Below are 15,557 nucleotides of genomic sequence, written 5' to 3'. Positions count from 1 at the left end.
ACTAAAGCTACTGAGCTGGTGAGTTCATAGAAGCCAGCCTTGACATCAACTCACCAAACTAGAAGTATGGAAGTTTGAGAGCCCTCTCAGAAACTAGTGCCTTGAAATTACCCCAGCAAGCTAGAGATGCTGAGCCAGTGAGATCACAAAAGCATGTGCTTTGATATCAATCAAGTTCAGAGGAGCCTAACATCACCAAGAACAGCAAGGTAGAATTGCTGAGTCAGTGAGCTCTGCGGTATCTTTTAGTGAGTGATGCTGAGCAGGGGTTAAGAAAAAAGGGGAGCATGTTGGAACAGCTTGACTCTGTTAACATTAGAAACAGTGTTCTTCCTGGGCATGGAAGAGCTCAGCTCCTTGAAGTTTCCCTCCTGCCTGTTCACTGTTTCTGCTAAAATGAGGATGTCAGGTAGAAGTATCTACAGTCCTGCATCAGAAGAGCTGGAGGTGCTGTCCCTGGCTGGGGAGTTTTTGGGCTCTAACCCTTCCTGCCAGTGGGTGGATCAGCACCAGCATCTGATGGGAGAATAACTATCAGAGCTGAGACCCCTATCTGCCTCCTTTCTTCAACTGCAAGATCTGTCCTTCTGCCAGCTCCCTCTCCCATCCACGGGGACAGAGAAGGAAAAAAGCAGTCTGCTACCTTCAGCTCTCCCTCTGTTCCAGGGACAGATGGAAGCTCTGGCTTCCCTCCTCTAGCCTGAAACCAGGGGAAACAGAATGGTGTTGTCAGTTCTCTCATCTCTCCTGGCCCTGTATAGTGGAGAGGGTCTTTGGGAAGACCATTATTTGCCTGTTGTGTTTCTCCATACTCTGCACACATCCACACTCTCTGGAAGGGTATGAGCCTTCATGGGAACTGTTGTAAAGTTTGGTCAGGTAGTCTCTTGTCCTGTCATACAAGATGATGCACCATCACTTTTCCACATGGCTGTAACATCCATGGGACCAGAAATGAGGAGCCCCCCCAATTCAGTGTTGGTCTGGTTTAACCATGGCCTGTACTGGCTGGCTTAACAGGCTGGGGTCAGGGAAGCATAAAGGATGGGGCAGCTTGTGTAGTCCCCTGAGCACTGGGCCACTTGAGGAGGTATTGACCCTACGGGAGGCAAAGTGCCTACATGAGCTAGCTTTCTGTGGGGTGCTGACATTCTTCCCCATTCCTTAGTTGCACCTGTTGCTAAATACTGCAATTCAATCCTTGAAAACAATGTATTCTTTGGGGTATATTCTACCCATGTTTCTGTAACTCCTGTTGATCCTTACTGGGACAAGGAGAGCATGTGGTACTTAAGATCTGAAGTGTCATTACTATTTATAGTTTTCAGCCCATGCTCCATTACAGTTTCATTCCAAATGTTGTTAAGAGGAAATGAAAAAAAATAATATTTGCTTTATTTATGGCAACATGAAGCTATTCTAGAGCAAAGAGTGAACTGAAACTCTTAAGTTTAATTCTCTAATTTTCTAACATCATTTGAAACATGTATTTCCCTATACCTCCTTGCTTTAATGCCTCATAGGGCTGTTTTGTATTCATGGCTCTGGAGGAAAATGTAATGTTTTTCCATTTTCCTGTGCTGTCATCATTCATTTTAGTACAGACTTGAGAAGTAAAGCAAGAAGTTAGCCAAAGGCATTTGTGAGTAATTACACTTGCACCACATTTCTCAGGAGTTAGCTGGGAAGCTTCAGTGTGTCCAAGGATTGTTCACCTCTTTACAGGAAGAGTCTGACAACGTTTCATTATCTGTTTGTTAGTATTTGTTATTGATTATAACTTTCTGAAGCACAAAAGAAGGTTAACATTCTAGTGTTTGTTTGGGAAATGGAGTAGCTCTGTAATACTCACTTATAGAATTAGAGATTTATTGGACACTACAAGTTCCAGTGCCAACTCCAGCACACACAGGCAGGAAGACTGAACTTGCTAACCACCCCAGATCAGAATAACAAAAACATAACATACAAGACAACTGCATAATGCTAAGATAAGGACATGCACCATCTACTGATGGAGGTGCTGTCTAAACTGGCCAATACAGATCATATAGTATTGCAGCTGGCAGATATTTCACTATGTTAAGTCATTTTGAAGGGTGTTATCATTGGGAGACTCAGCTTAACTTGCCCATATAAAATAAACAGAGTGGGGATGAGGGATAATCTTTGGACAGAGGAGGGGAATCCTGTTGCTTGTATATCAGTACCAGCATCTGCGCATATTAGTAGTGGACAAGTCTTAACCTGGGAGTCTGGTTTGTGAATATTGTGTTTAATTTTAGATTGGACACAATGCTCTGTGGAGGGTCTAATGTTGCTGACAGCCATAGAACACCCTTAGAATGTGTCTTCACTGGGAAAAAAGGTGTGATATTAACACAAGTTAGCCAACTTGCAGTAAAATCCTACAAAAGACAGTCCAGTTTGTAGTTTTCACAGAAGGTTGCCAGTCATGTTAACGATTTTACCTTGAGTTAGTTCAACTGAGTTAGCCAACTCAAGTTAAGAACACCTTTTTTTCCCTTGTGAAAACAAGATATCGTGTGTCCATCTGACTATTTCTACATAGGGACATACCAGATCAGTCTGGTGTCTGACAGTGGCCAAGTGATGCTTCAGAGGGAGCTTCTAGAAACCCCACAATGGATAATTATGGAATAACCTGCCTACTGGGGAAATTTCTTCTTAACCTTCTTCAGTTAGTGGTTGGTTAATGCCTGGAATCGTGAGGGTTTATAACCATTTTAAAACATATATGTTATCATAGACGCATCATGCCAGAGGACCACCTCATGGTGAAACCTGGCATTGCAACCCCTCTGCCCCTCACCCTTCTCTGGACTTCAGTGCTCTGTGCAATGGACTTGGCTCTCCAACCAGGTCACACGAAGAGTCCCACACATTCCAGGGTAACAACACCCCAGTTGAAAGGGGCAAAAACTCTTCCTTCCTTTTCAGAATCTATTCTCCACAAACTTCCTCACTCTATTACAGATCACTGCCTCCCAGGGCTTTCTCCATGGATGCCTGCCTCCTCCAGTGACCCTCAGTGCTTCTTCCCTGGAGTCACTTCTTCCAGGCCTGCTTTAGGAGTCTTCTCCTCAGCTACCTTTTCCCTTCAGAAATAGTCCCAGGGTACAAGCTCCTTCCTACAGGCGCCTCTATTGTTCCTTTGCCAGCAAGCAGAAAAGATTCCTAGATCTCTCCTGCCCTGTAGTCTTTCCTTTATAAGTATCATCCAGCCTGCATTTCCTCAGCACAATCTAATCCATAATTACAGGTCTCCTCTCAAAGTGCCAAAGAATGAGCTCCCTGTAACTCTGTCACTTCCATTGTGGGGTTTATACATCCCATCACTATATCTATCTTCTGTCTAATATAACTAATATATCCACATACATGGCTAATCCTTTTCTGAATCCTATTAATTTCTAAATCTAAGAATCTAAATGAGGCTTGTCTCTATATCATCAGATCATTCACATGTTTCAATACTACAGCAAGAGGAATTGCGCTACTGATTTCAACAGGAACAAAAATGGTTCCAAAAATAGAAAGGGTAGGACCAGCTCTTCAGTGGGTATAAATTAGTGTAGTGCAATTGACTTCAATGGAGCTAGGTTGATGTACACCAGTTGGGGATTATTTGGTTCAGAGAGCCCAAAGAAAATGTATCATGGTTGGTGGACTTTATAATCTTATACATTCAAGAAAGAACTCCAGAACTTCATGTCAGCACAGCAAGCAAATCTTTGCCACAACAAGGAATGATTCAATCCAGCTGAGATTTCATACTACAGTAGTGTGAAACTAGCTATCTCATCCTAACTTGATAGCTTAACTTCTTCTATTACAATTACGAAGTGAAGGTGTGGTCAATGTCTTTCCCTTGTGCAAACTCAAAATGAAGCTTGATCTGCAACTATTTATTTTTGTTTTTAAATGCTAAGTCTCTCAATTATGATGACAATGAGAAGCCAAGCACTAGCCAAAAGCTTGCCATGGTACAGTAGAAGTCGAAAACATTCGACAGACTGCCAAAAGAAGTGTATCAACTTCAGAGCAGATTAAATGCTTCCCTTTAGAAATCCCAATAAACATTTTGATAAAATAAGAACATTCCTCACTTCTGTATATTCCACTCCTCCTTGAAGAGTTTTATTGTAATATTTTAATGGAGAGCTTCTGTGATCTGTAATCTCATAAAACTCTCTCTCTCTCCTTAGTACTTCTTCTTATCCACAATCTGGTTACTAGTAGAACTGGTCAGAACACCAACATCTTTTTCTCTGGGACATTTCAAATGAATAATCTTCATTTGAAATATTTTGGTTGAAGAATGTCAGTCCTCTTTCAGGTTTCATAGTAGCAGCCGTGTTAGTCTGTATTCTTAAAAAGAAAAGGAGTACTTGTGGCACCTTAGAGAATAACAAATTTATTAGAGCATAAGCTTTCGTGAGCTACAGCTCACTTCATCGGATGCAATGAGCTGTAGCTCACGAAAGCTTATGCTCTAATAAATTTGTTAGTCTCTAAGGTGCCACAAGTACTCCTTTTCTTTTTAAGAATATCTGAGGAACAGTGGGGGGTGGGGTGGGGGGGGAGAAATAACATGGGGAAATAGTTTTACTTTGTGTAATGACTCATCCATTCCCAGTCTCTATTCAAGCCTAAGTTAATTGTATCCAGTTTGCAAATTAATTCCAATTCAGCAGTCTCTCGTTGGAGTCTGTTTTTGAAGCTTTTTTGTTGAAGGATAGCCACTCTTAGCTCTGTAATCGAGTGACCAGAGAGATTGAAGTGTTCTCCAACTGGTTTTTGGATGTTATAATTCTTGACCCCACCCCCAACTGTTCCTCAGATATTCTTGTTAACTGCTGGAAATAGCCTACCTTGCTTGTCACCATGAAAGGTTTTCCTCCTTTCCCGCCCCTGCTGCTGGTGATGGCTTATCTTAAGTGATCACTCTCCTTACAGTGTGTATGATAAACCCATTGTTTCATGTTCTCTGTGTGTGTATATCAATCTCCCCTCTGTTTTTTCCACCAAATGCATCCAATGAAGTGAGCTGTAGCTCACGAAAGCTTATGCTCTAATAAATTTGTCAGTACTCTTTCAGTAAATTTGAGCCAAAACGAAAGGAGTTGGTTTAAATGTAAAATGTCATTTCAGGGGTTTTTGTTTGTTTGTTTAAATAAAAATGAAACAAAATCACACTAATTTTCATTTCATTTTGATATTTTCTGTGAGAAAACCATGTTTCTTCAGAATTGATATATTCCCCCCTAGAAAAAAAAAACAAACAAAAAAACAAACCCAGAACAAACCCAAAACCAACAGTTTTGTCAAAAAACTATATCTTACAGTGGGAAATTTTTTTGATCCAGCTCTAGTTACCAGTCTGCCAGTTGGACCCAGGTCCACAAAGGGACTTAAGCATTTAACATCCAGATTTGGGTGCCATTGTGATCCACAAAAGCCCTGTTCAGCTGTCACTTAACCGTGTAGGCACTTACACTCTCTAGGAGTTTAACTTTTCTCTGGCTTGGTCTACACTAGAAAATTAGGTTGTTTTAATGACATCAGTCAGGGGTGTAAAAAATCCAAAGCCCGGAGTGGAGTTGTTACGCTGTCCTAAGTCCTGATATAGACAGCACAAGGTCCATGGAAAAGGATTACTTGCAACAACGGGAGAACTCCTCCTGTCAGTGTAGGTAGGGTCTACGGCCAGGTCTACACTACAGACCTATATTGGTATCACTGTGTCACTCAGGGGTATGAAATATCCATACCCGAGTGATGCAGTTATACTGACCTAGTCCCCCCTGTTGGCGGCACTATGTTGACAGGAGAGCTTCTCTGGGAGAGGCGGATTAACTACACCGATGGCAGACACTCTCCCATCAGTGCAGAAGTGTCTTCACTAAAGTGCTACAGCAGAGCAGTTGCATCGGTGCAGCTGTGCCGCTGTAGTGCTGGTCGTGAAGACAAGTCCTATCCTGAAGTGCTGCCGCTGTAGCATTTGAAGTGTAGATATAGCCTTTGTTAAAGAACCCTAGGTGCTTAAATTTCTCCCTCTGGGCATGCTAACTGCTTCCGTTCTCTGGCCCAGTGCATATTTATACATGGTGGGACAGCTTCAACAGGACAAGACAGAGAGAGATCCACATCAGACTATCCCATGGCTCAGTGATCAGGGCACTCACGTGAGAGGTGGGAAACCCCTGTTCAAATCCTCTCTCATCAGGCAGCAGGGGGAGTTGGATCAGGGTCTCTCACATCTAAATGAGTCCCCTAATCACTGGACTAAATTTATAAGGTGGAGTCCTCCCTTCTCCACACTATGTGCCACCACTGTTCTTGTAAGTAACAGATTAGGTACCTGACTGCAGGTGTTCCCAGCAGACATAGGTACCTAACTCAGCCCAGCCTAACTCCCTGAGATGGGCAGGGCTTAGGAAACATGATCCTTGTCAGCCCCTGCTCTTGGCTAGCTTATGCAGGCTTTTGTGGATCCTGTTTTCAAGTGCTTATCTCTGCACATGCATTGTATAGGGAGCCTAGGCACGTAACCCAGGGTTTGTGGATTCCATTAAGTGGCTAGCAGCCCAAAAGTTAGAGTGAGCATTGCCACACCTAAGTCCCTTTGTGCATAGGCACCAAGTCCCTGAGCACTCCGGAGCTTGAGCTCCCATGGAAAAAAAATAGTGGTGTTCAGCACCCACCAGCCACAGCTGTTTGGAGGCTCAGGAAGGACTGGGGAGGGCAGAGAGCGGCAGGTGGGCAGGGGCCTCACGGGAGGTGTTGGGGCTGGGGTGGGAAGAGGCAGAGTGAGAGTGGGGTCTTGGGGTGGAGCATCCCTGGGGAAAAATAAAAGTCAGTGCCTAAGCTTTGTGGATCTGGGCCTTGGCATCAAAACTCATATTTCTGTAATGGGGAGCAAATATGTCTTAGGGTACGTTTACATCACGAAAAAAAAACCTTTGGCATGACTGTGGGTGGCCCAGTTCAGTTGACTCAAGCTCAGGCTGTGGGTCTAGCAGTGTAGATTTTTGGGCTTGGGCTGGAGCCTGGGCTCCGAGACCCTATGAGGAGGGAAGATCTCAGAGCTTGGGCTCCAGCCCAAGCCCAAATGTCTACACTGCAATTTTATAATCTCACAACCCAAGCCTAAGCCATCTGACCTGTGCTCTGAGACTCAGCACCATGTGTTTTTTAATCACAGCGCAGGCATATCTTTAGAGGTTATGAGAGCTGGGCTCTGTTCCTGGTTCTCATACTGACACATTGTGTGAGTCTGTGCAAATTCCTGCCTCAGTTTCCTCATGTATAACATGGAGATTATGTTTCTGTATCCCGTAGGGTCAATGAATGAATGTTTGCAAAGAGCTTTGAGTTTCTTAGATGGAACGGTTATAGAAGTGCAAAGTAATACTAATGGGATTAAGTTTTCCACCAAGGAGCCTTATTTTAATTAACCTTTTGATTGCACTATGCAACCAAAATTACTGTATGATCTTAAACAGGCCATCATGATGATGGAGGGGCCAAACTTGAGCAATGCTGCGAGCCAGTGCTCCAAGTCACAATGCCACTCACTGAAGTTTGGCTCACCTGCCCCCCTCATGACGGAGAGTTGGGTGGGCCAAACCTGAGTGGTGCTGTGACCCTGCATACCAGGATACAATACATAGAATAGGGCACCAACTCTATCCCCACAGGACAAAAGGAACTGCTACTGCAGAGTGAGTCATGGACACACACACACACACACACACACACACACACACACCCCCCCGTCATGAGTAAATGGACAAACACTATCTATGACTTTTTTCCACACCATGACAAGCCTACAACCTTAACAATGATACAAAATTTCAAGCCTGCAGGGGCTCTCTAAATTGCATGGGCCCCTGTGCACTTGCACCCTCTACTTCTCTGCCAGTGTTCCCAGGCCACATCCTACCTCCTAGTCCCTTGCACTGCCTCCCCACAGCCTATGTTTAACACAGCCTCTCCTCTGGTTCCCAGTCTTCTCCTTAGGTGCTCTCTGCTCCTTCTTTCCCTGTCAGAACACCAACCTCTCAGGACTGCCTCTCAAAGCCTTGCCCCATTTCCAGGATCTCCTCAAGAATTAATTCCATCCCTGTGGGCTTTTCCAGTCTGCCTTTCCCAGACCCTTTCCAGAGGCAGGTAATTTCCTACATCCTCTCTCCTGGATTTCTCACTCTTGGGCCTCTCTCCTGGACCTTCTCGGTAGTTTCCGCTCCATTCCTTTATGAAGAGGACCCAGGTCCTCCCCAGCTGGGTCTAATAACAAATCAAGCCCATTATAATCTCCAGATGCAACAAAGTGGACTAACTAAACTCTGACTCCTATTAACCTGTTCACCTGTGTGGGGTAGAGGCCCCATCACAGATGGGGTAACAAGAAAAGATAGATAAAGAGCTCTTGCAATTTAAATAATTTATTTCAGAATTTGTTTTATAAATCTGTTATAATTTTCATAAAAATAAAAACAAAATGTCAACATATTTGTTTATTAATAATAATCATTATTTATAGAAGACCTTATTTGCATCACCTTTACTCATGAGGAAGAATATCTTGCTCTGAGTAATTCCACTGAAATCAATACAATAGTTTTGGATTAAGGTTCTACTCAGCTTAAGAATGACTGAGTTGGAGTCCATAGTGTCTAAACTGTGGTAGGCATTTCAGTAAGCAGTTGAAAAACCATGCAGTATTTCCACCCCCAAGTATTCAAAAATTATGAATTAGATGCCCCCAGAACAATGAGCTTTTTAATATAATCATGAGATTTCAAGAATAAAACATTTGGCATTCCTTTTTATTTGCTCTGTAACTTTTGCACCTTTAGGATTCATATTTTAAAAACTTATCTCTGCTACTGTGAGGGCTAACTATTTCCTTATTCTTTTCAATTAAAGCTGAATTTCTGGTGTAGCCCCATGAGTCCTGGATGTAGGGCTGTAAGAAACACCTCAAATATTGCAAAACTTGAGACACTAGAAATGGTCACTGCCCTGAATATACCATAGATTACAATCCGAGGCAAGACAAGGCATGTTATTCTGAATGATTGGACCTCTGGATCTGGACAGAGCCCCACTAATGCCATTGGGGCTCCATGCAGTCATAGATGTGCCTTGGCATGTAGTTCATTGTAGGACTGGGTGCTAAATTTGGCCATAACATTTTATAATTAGAGCAGGACGAAAATTTTTGGATGAAGCTTTCCCCCCCCCGCCTTACCTCCCAAGAATGCAGGTTGAAACTCTTTGCATGTTCATGTTGAATTCGCCATATTGTTTCAGTCAGAATGCCGAAATCTTTGGAAACAAAAATTCCAAAGAAGTCAAAATGTTTCCTTTTGACATTTTCAAAAGGAAACAGTTTGACTTTTCAACTCAACGACTTTTCATTTCAAATTTTATGTCAGTTTTATAACAAATACTTTTAAAGGTTAAAATAACCTTGAAAACAGAAACAAAACAAAAAAACCCAAACCTTTTTTGGTTCAGACACCAAATAAATAGATCTTATTTATAATGAGAGCTCTGCTATAATTAGAGCACCAATTAGAGCATTGCAGTTTCTGGGACCAGAATGTTAGTTCAGCTGCTGGGGCTCAGCACTCTGTCACAGTTGCCTTTTAGTTCTCAAATAGCCTTTGTGGCGTCATAGACAGACTATGTGAGAGAAATGAGGGGGTGGGGGGGGACTTCCATCTCATGGTGCAGTTGGTTATCATATTCTCAAATTAATATGAATTTGTTTTTCATTTTCTCGGGACAGATGGACAGAAGAAAGTTCAAGAGGACTTTGACATAGACATGGATGCACCAGAGACAGAACGGGCTGCCGTGGCGATACAGTCTCAGTTCAGAAAATTCCAGAAGAAAAAGGCAGGATCCCAGTCTTAATAGCTATCTCATAGTTTAAAGTGGTAGTTCTGAGGTGATCTGTCCGGAAATTAATAAATAAAACTAAGATGCATGTACAGACTATTTAAAACCCTATTGGCAGGTATATAACAATGAGCTTGTGTGTGGTTTCATCCTTGTGATTATCTCCAGTCCCTTTTCTTCTGTAAGTCACCATTTTACTTGATGTTGTAATAAAAAGTTAGGATGAAGTAATTAAAGTGTCTTCTTTCATCTGTCTTTAGATTAACCCAGCAAGCACAATGTTACAAACAAATCCAGCCCAGCCTATTTTTCTCTTCATTTTCAGCTTTGAGACATAATGTAGCACCATATGTTATGAGATTTTTGCTGAGGGAAGAGAGAACATGTCTGAGCCCTGCTTACCTCATTTAGAGAATTTCAGCTGCCAGTCAATTGTGACAATAAAATGATTTTTCCTGTAATGAGGTGAAAGTGAAAAATCACAGACAGGAGGTGGTATGGAGGAGGCAGGGGAGCCATTTATTTTTGTCTCACAATTTGGACAATAAAATGGTTTAGGTGAGGAAATCACTACCCACAGTGGGTCCCAAGATCAAAAATAGAGAACACAATACATCCCCATTTGGATTCTACTGGTCAGAATTACACAGCTTATGCCAGATGTCAACAGTTCTAGAAATAACCTTCCTCTTCCATCCCCCACCAACACCATACACATTCAGAGATTTCGCAAAAAGAAAAGGAGTACTTGTGGCACCTTGAAGACTAACAAATTTATTGAGCATAAGCTTTTGTGAGCTACAGCTCACTTCATCGGATGCAGTGAGCTGTAGCGCACAAAAGCTTATGCTCAAATAAATTTGTTAGTCTCTAAGGTGCCACAAGTACTCCTTTTCTTTTTGCGAATACAGACTAACACGGCTGCTACTCTGAAACCTGTCATTCAGAGATTTGATGTAGAGGGAGATTTTCCCCTCTAAACTCTTTCTTTCCTGGTTATAACAGTTCATTACCTATCCAAACAATTAATGTATTTTTCCTGGCCCTCTATATTTTCCCATGGTTTGCTAAGTAAACCACAACATATGCTTTGCCTCCCGCTACAGTTTTCTCTTTCTCTAGGTACTTTATGTGATGACCCCTCCCCACCCTTCACTGAAGTATCTAGTTTTTCATTACTACATTTAGCCTCACAGCACCCTGGTAAGGTAGGGAAGCACTATTTTTCAGACAAAAGTAAGTAAGAGCCAGGATTAAATTCAGATTTTCTGAATCCTAATTCAGTGCCTCAATCACAAGACCATATTTTGTCTCTAGCTTTGATGCCTTTCTGTTGCTTACCTCCTTCAGAAATTTCACAAATAACTTGCCAATATGAGCATAGTAATCCCAGGACACAGATTTTCCATTTATCTTTCAAAAGCTACACCACACCATATAATAAGAGCCTCAGGATGATAATTTTAAAATTGTAATAGGTTTTGGGTTGTGGTAATACCATTTTGTTTAGGCCAATAAGTCTTTATAAAATAAAATAAATAATAAAGGATTGCATTAATCTTGTGTGCTATGTCATCTAAAATAGCATAAACTTTGTAATAGTTCCTTAATTGGATAAAAGCTATGGGCAAAGCAATAGGCTTTTATTCTTTATCTGACGCCCCTTGGAGTAATTTAACTCACATGGTTAAATCACATGGTTGGGGCAGAATGAAAACCATTTCATTGTTGAGACACAGCAGCTAGGGCTATTGGTGAATGGATTACTGTCCTTTCAGCAACAGGACTATTTTTCAGCTTCAAGATCAGAGTGCAACTCACAAATAAAGTCTGCACACACAATGGAACAATCAAGAAGGCGTGAGAGAATGACATCTGGATTAATTGCTGCAGACTTTGATGCAGACAATTCTTTTATAGCAGAGTATTTTTATACCACAGCTTCACTGCAGATTCCCATCCATGTGGGCAACATTCTCACACCTAACTCTTAATTGTCATTGGTTTTTTGCTCATGTTCAAGGCAGAACAGTTTTAAACAAGGTTTTCCTTGTCACAAACCTGTACCACCAATAGGCAAATATGGCTGCTTTTGGTTGTGGGAGGGGTTTGCAGACATAGGCATTCTTTTCTGAAGCACATGACCTATATTCAGCCAATAACTTGCCCTGTACTTGGGGCTATGCTTATACTTTTCATTTGTATCTCATTTTTGCTTCCAAACACCAAGTGGGCACTCCAAGTCAGTTGCCCTGGGAGTTTCCTAGATGAGAATAGTTAATATCTCAATTATGTTTATGTTGCTACTGAAACATCCAGGTCCCAAAAGGTAATCTGAAAAAGTGCTCCACAACAGATGATTTGAGAGAATAGAAGGTCATCAGCCCCCAAAAGTACCTATCAGAAATGGGTCAAAGATAATGTAATATTAGACAGTGGGTTGAGTGGATCTAGACCCTTGCCATGTGTGGGACTATAACTGTGAATTCAATGGATAAAACCTCCAAACAATCACGATGTGGAAAATGATGAAGATACCATCTTTCCATAAGCAGCTCCAGAGACTGCAACATTTATGATTCCTGTCAGATGGCCCCACTAAATGGTTAACCCTCAACCTCATCAGTGAATGAGCAACAATGCCATGGAGACAGAGATCAAATGCTTAAGTCATTTAAAAAACCCCCAGCAGCTTATTTTTTATAATTATAGCTGCATACATGCCTGGTTAAGTGTTGTTAGGACAAAGCAAAAATATTTTATTGTTAGCCTATACTTCAATGGGGGAAGGCCTGTACAATAGTCAGCTACTCATTCCATGGTTGTTTACTTCAGATCAGAATTTTGGTAGCTCCTGTGCGGTAATACTGCCTATCTTCCTGTGTCTGTGAGCTAGACAGCCAGGGAACTGCAGTGTCTGCGTAGGTCCAGCAGCCTCAATAAAGGAACTTCCTTCTGTTTACTACACCTACACCTGTCTCTTCCCTGTTATGAGGGATCTGGCAAATACTCTAGATTTTCAAAGTGCTCTTCACATTATTAGTTTTCTTCCTGGATTGCTTGCACACGTCCATTCTCAGGCCCGTGGTACATTTTCTTCTGCCTTGTGGGACCCTCGTGAGCTGCCACCCGATGATGCCTCACTTGCATTATGACCAATGTTTTTTCTGATCCAGTTATCTACCTGTTATCCCACAAAGTAGCCTGCGGCCCATGTGTGGTTGTGATAGAGTTCCTGAATATCCTGTCCAGGCCCCAGTTCTGGCATACAAATAAGATATTTACAGGTGTCTTGTTTGTGCTTATTTCACTCCATGTGCTAATAGTTAATAATGACATGTTGTTCTGGATGCAGCAGTAAGAAATATGCCTGTCTCCCTTTGTATTTGTACATCTTATATAATGCAGATCACCACAAGCCTTGCTAGACTATGCAAATTCACCTTAGTTTTGACATTCACCTTCTTGAGTATAAAGTGACCCATATAGAATCAGTCAGGGAATCAAGCCCAGTGAATGTAAAGGTGCAGTGTTAAGAGACTGAATAACTGGAAAGATAGTTTCAAGTATCTATATATTATACACACACAGTGCATAGGCAGTAACAAATACTCTTTTGGATTGCTTGCAGAGCAGACTTTTCATCAGATCGGTTTAGTGAAGTGTATTTCAGCAGCTACTATATAATCTAGTTCAGCCAGAAATACATCAGTTTGCAGCACATTTGAAATTGATCCAAAATATCTTGGCTGAATATAGCAGTGTAAATATGTCAGGAAAGATATTTACAGAAGTATGAATTTGGGAGGAGGGTGGCAGACAGCAGAGGAGGTTGGCTGAATAAAAAGAAAATAAATGTAGTAAATGAGGGGTGTGGGTGAAAGTTCACAGAATCATTTGAATGGGAATGCTAATTTATTAAAAATCATTCTTACCTTTTTTGTGTGGGTCTGCAAAGCAAGTTTTTCTTCAGTCTCCAAAAATACCCAACTGCTGTCTACAATGATCACACCCTTATGCTTCGGGCTGGCTTGAGGATTTGGGGAGATTAGTTAGATGATTCCTTGGGATACAACCAAACCCAGCTGATTAATTTTAAATAAAAATTTGTGTGTGTTTTGTGTGTGTAGAGAGGGCATCTTCAGATCTCTCAGTTTCCTATTACAGAAGTGTTGCCCATGTGCTAGGATACATGTGTAGTTGCCAATATTTGATAAAGTTTTTTCCCTTCAGGGTAAATTGTTCAAACAAACAAGGGAACTGGGGGCTCCTACTGCCAGAGGGATTGGGTGCATCCTGGTGAATTTTAACACTTATATAGCACTTTACAGACATTTGGGGCCTGGTCCAAAACCTGCTGAGGTCAGTGGAAAGACTCTCATTGACTCCAGTAGGCTTTGGATCAGGTCCTCTCTTATTAATCAGCACAACACGTGAGGTAACAACAATAAGTAAGAATTGCTATCCCCATTTTACAGTGAGGCAAACTAAGGCAGAGAGATTATATGACTTGATTAAGACCACAGTGTGAGTCTTTGTCAGAGCTGGGATTGAAATGCTGGAGTCCCCTGATCTCAGTACTGTGTTTAGTCCTTTAAATAAAGTTGTCTCTCATGGCTAGAGGTTACAGGCAGTGGCTGTGGGACAGTTTTTATCAGCTTTAAGATCTGTTATTGCCAGAGTGGGTGACACTGAACTGGGATCCTCTCAAATATTGCAAAACCTTTAGCCATGACTGTCACAGACACCAAAGTTGATTACTAGAAAGCTGTAGGAGCGGTCGTTAATTACTTGTGATTCTAATGGATATGTGTACACGTTTTAGTCGTATTTTAACACACATTAACTAACCTGATTGTAAATTCTAGTGTAGAAACTCTACAGATGTTGGATCCAGGACAGGTGTGTGTGTGTGTGTGTGTTCTTGTACACTAGAAATTATAATCATGTTTGTTAATTAACGTGTGTTAAAAACACAAGCAAAATTTCAAATGGAGACATACCCAAGGTAAAAATCAATTTAGTATTTCAGCTTAGTGACTGGGTTGCATTAGTTTATATCTTCACAATGAAAAGGTCTAGAAACTCATCTAAAAAAGAAAACCGAGATTAACTGTGACATTTCTAGTGCTCATGGTCCAGCTCTGAGTTGGTTATTTAGTCCATCTCTTATAATGTGGCACTACTGTTTTCATTACTGTTAAACTGTCCCTGACAGATGGGTTCCTACCCTTCAATAGCTCTAGTCATGGTGAATCTAAAACCTTCTTTGGCTGCTTGTTCCACTCTGAACTTTTCTTAAAGTTATAGCGATTTCTTCGTATTTTCCCTGTGCCACTTATACTCATTTGCTATAGACCAAATATGCCCAGTTCCCTTAACCTTCCTCACGGGTCTCATATTCCAAAACTTGTAATTTTTGTTGCTAGCCTGTGAACTCTGCCAGTCTATCTATGTGCCTGAAACTAAATGCAGCCATCCAGCTGAAACATAACCAATGCCAAGCACAGCAAAATAATTAGCTTGATTATTCTATATGCAATACTCCCCTTGCCACAGCTCTATATGGTTTCTGGCATTTTCATGACTGTGTCACTTTGTTGGCTCATATTCACTAT

At 41.5% G+C, this 15,557-nt stretch overlaps 1 protein-coding gene across 2 annotated transcripts in view; it reads left to right on the top strand.

The window, feature by feature from the left end:
* PCP4 (Purkinje cell protein 4) overlaps positions 1 to 10,197 on the top strand; it is a 69,421-nt gene extending 59,224 nt beyond the window's left edge. The window contains exon 4 of one of the 2 annotated variants that reach the window (XM_038380337.2): positions 9,827 to 10,197. In XM_038380337.2, the coding sequence (XP_038236265.1) occupies positions 9,827 to 9,954 (128 nt within the window). In that variant the 3' untranslated portion in view covers positions 9,955 to 10,197. The remainder of the gene's footprint in view (positions 1 to 9,826) is intronic. The other variant, XM_038380343.2, reaches the window with a different exon arrangement.
* Positions 10,198 to 15,557: the final 5,360 nt, after the last annotated feature.

Source organism: Dermochelys coriacea, chromosome 1 (assembly GCF_009764565.3).
Source record: "Dermochelys coriacea isolate rDerCor1 chromosome 1, rDerCor1.pri.v4, whole genome shotgun sequence".
NCBI classification, from domain to species: Eukaryota; Metazoa; Chordata; order Testudines; family Dermochelyidae; genus Dermochelys; species Dermochelys coriacea.
This window is presented reverse-complemented; position numbering and strand designations above follow the sequence as displayed.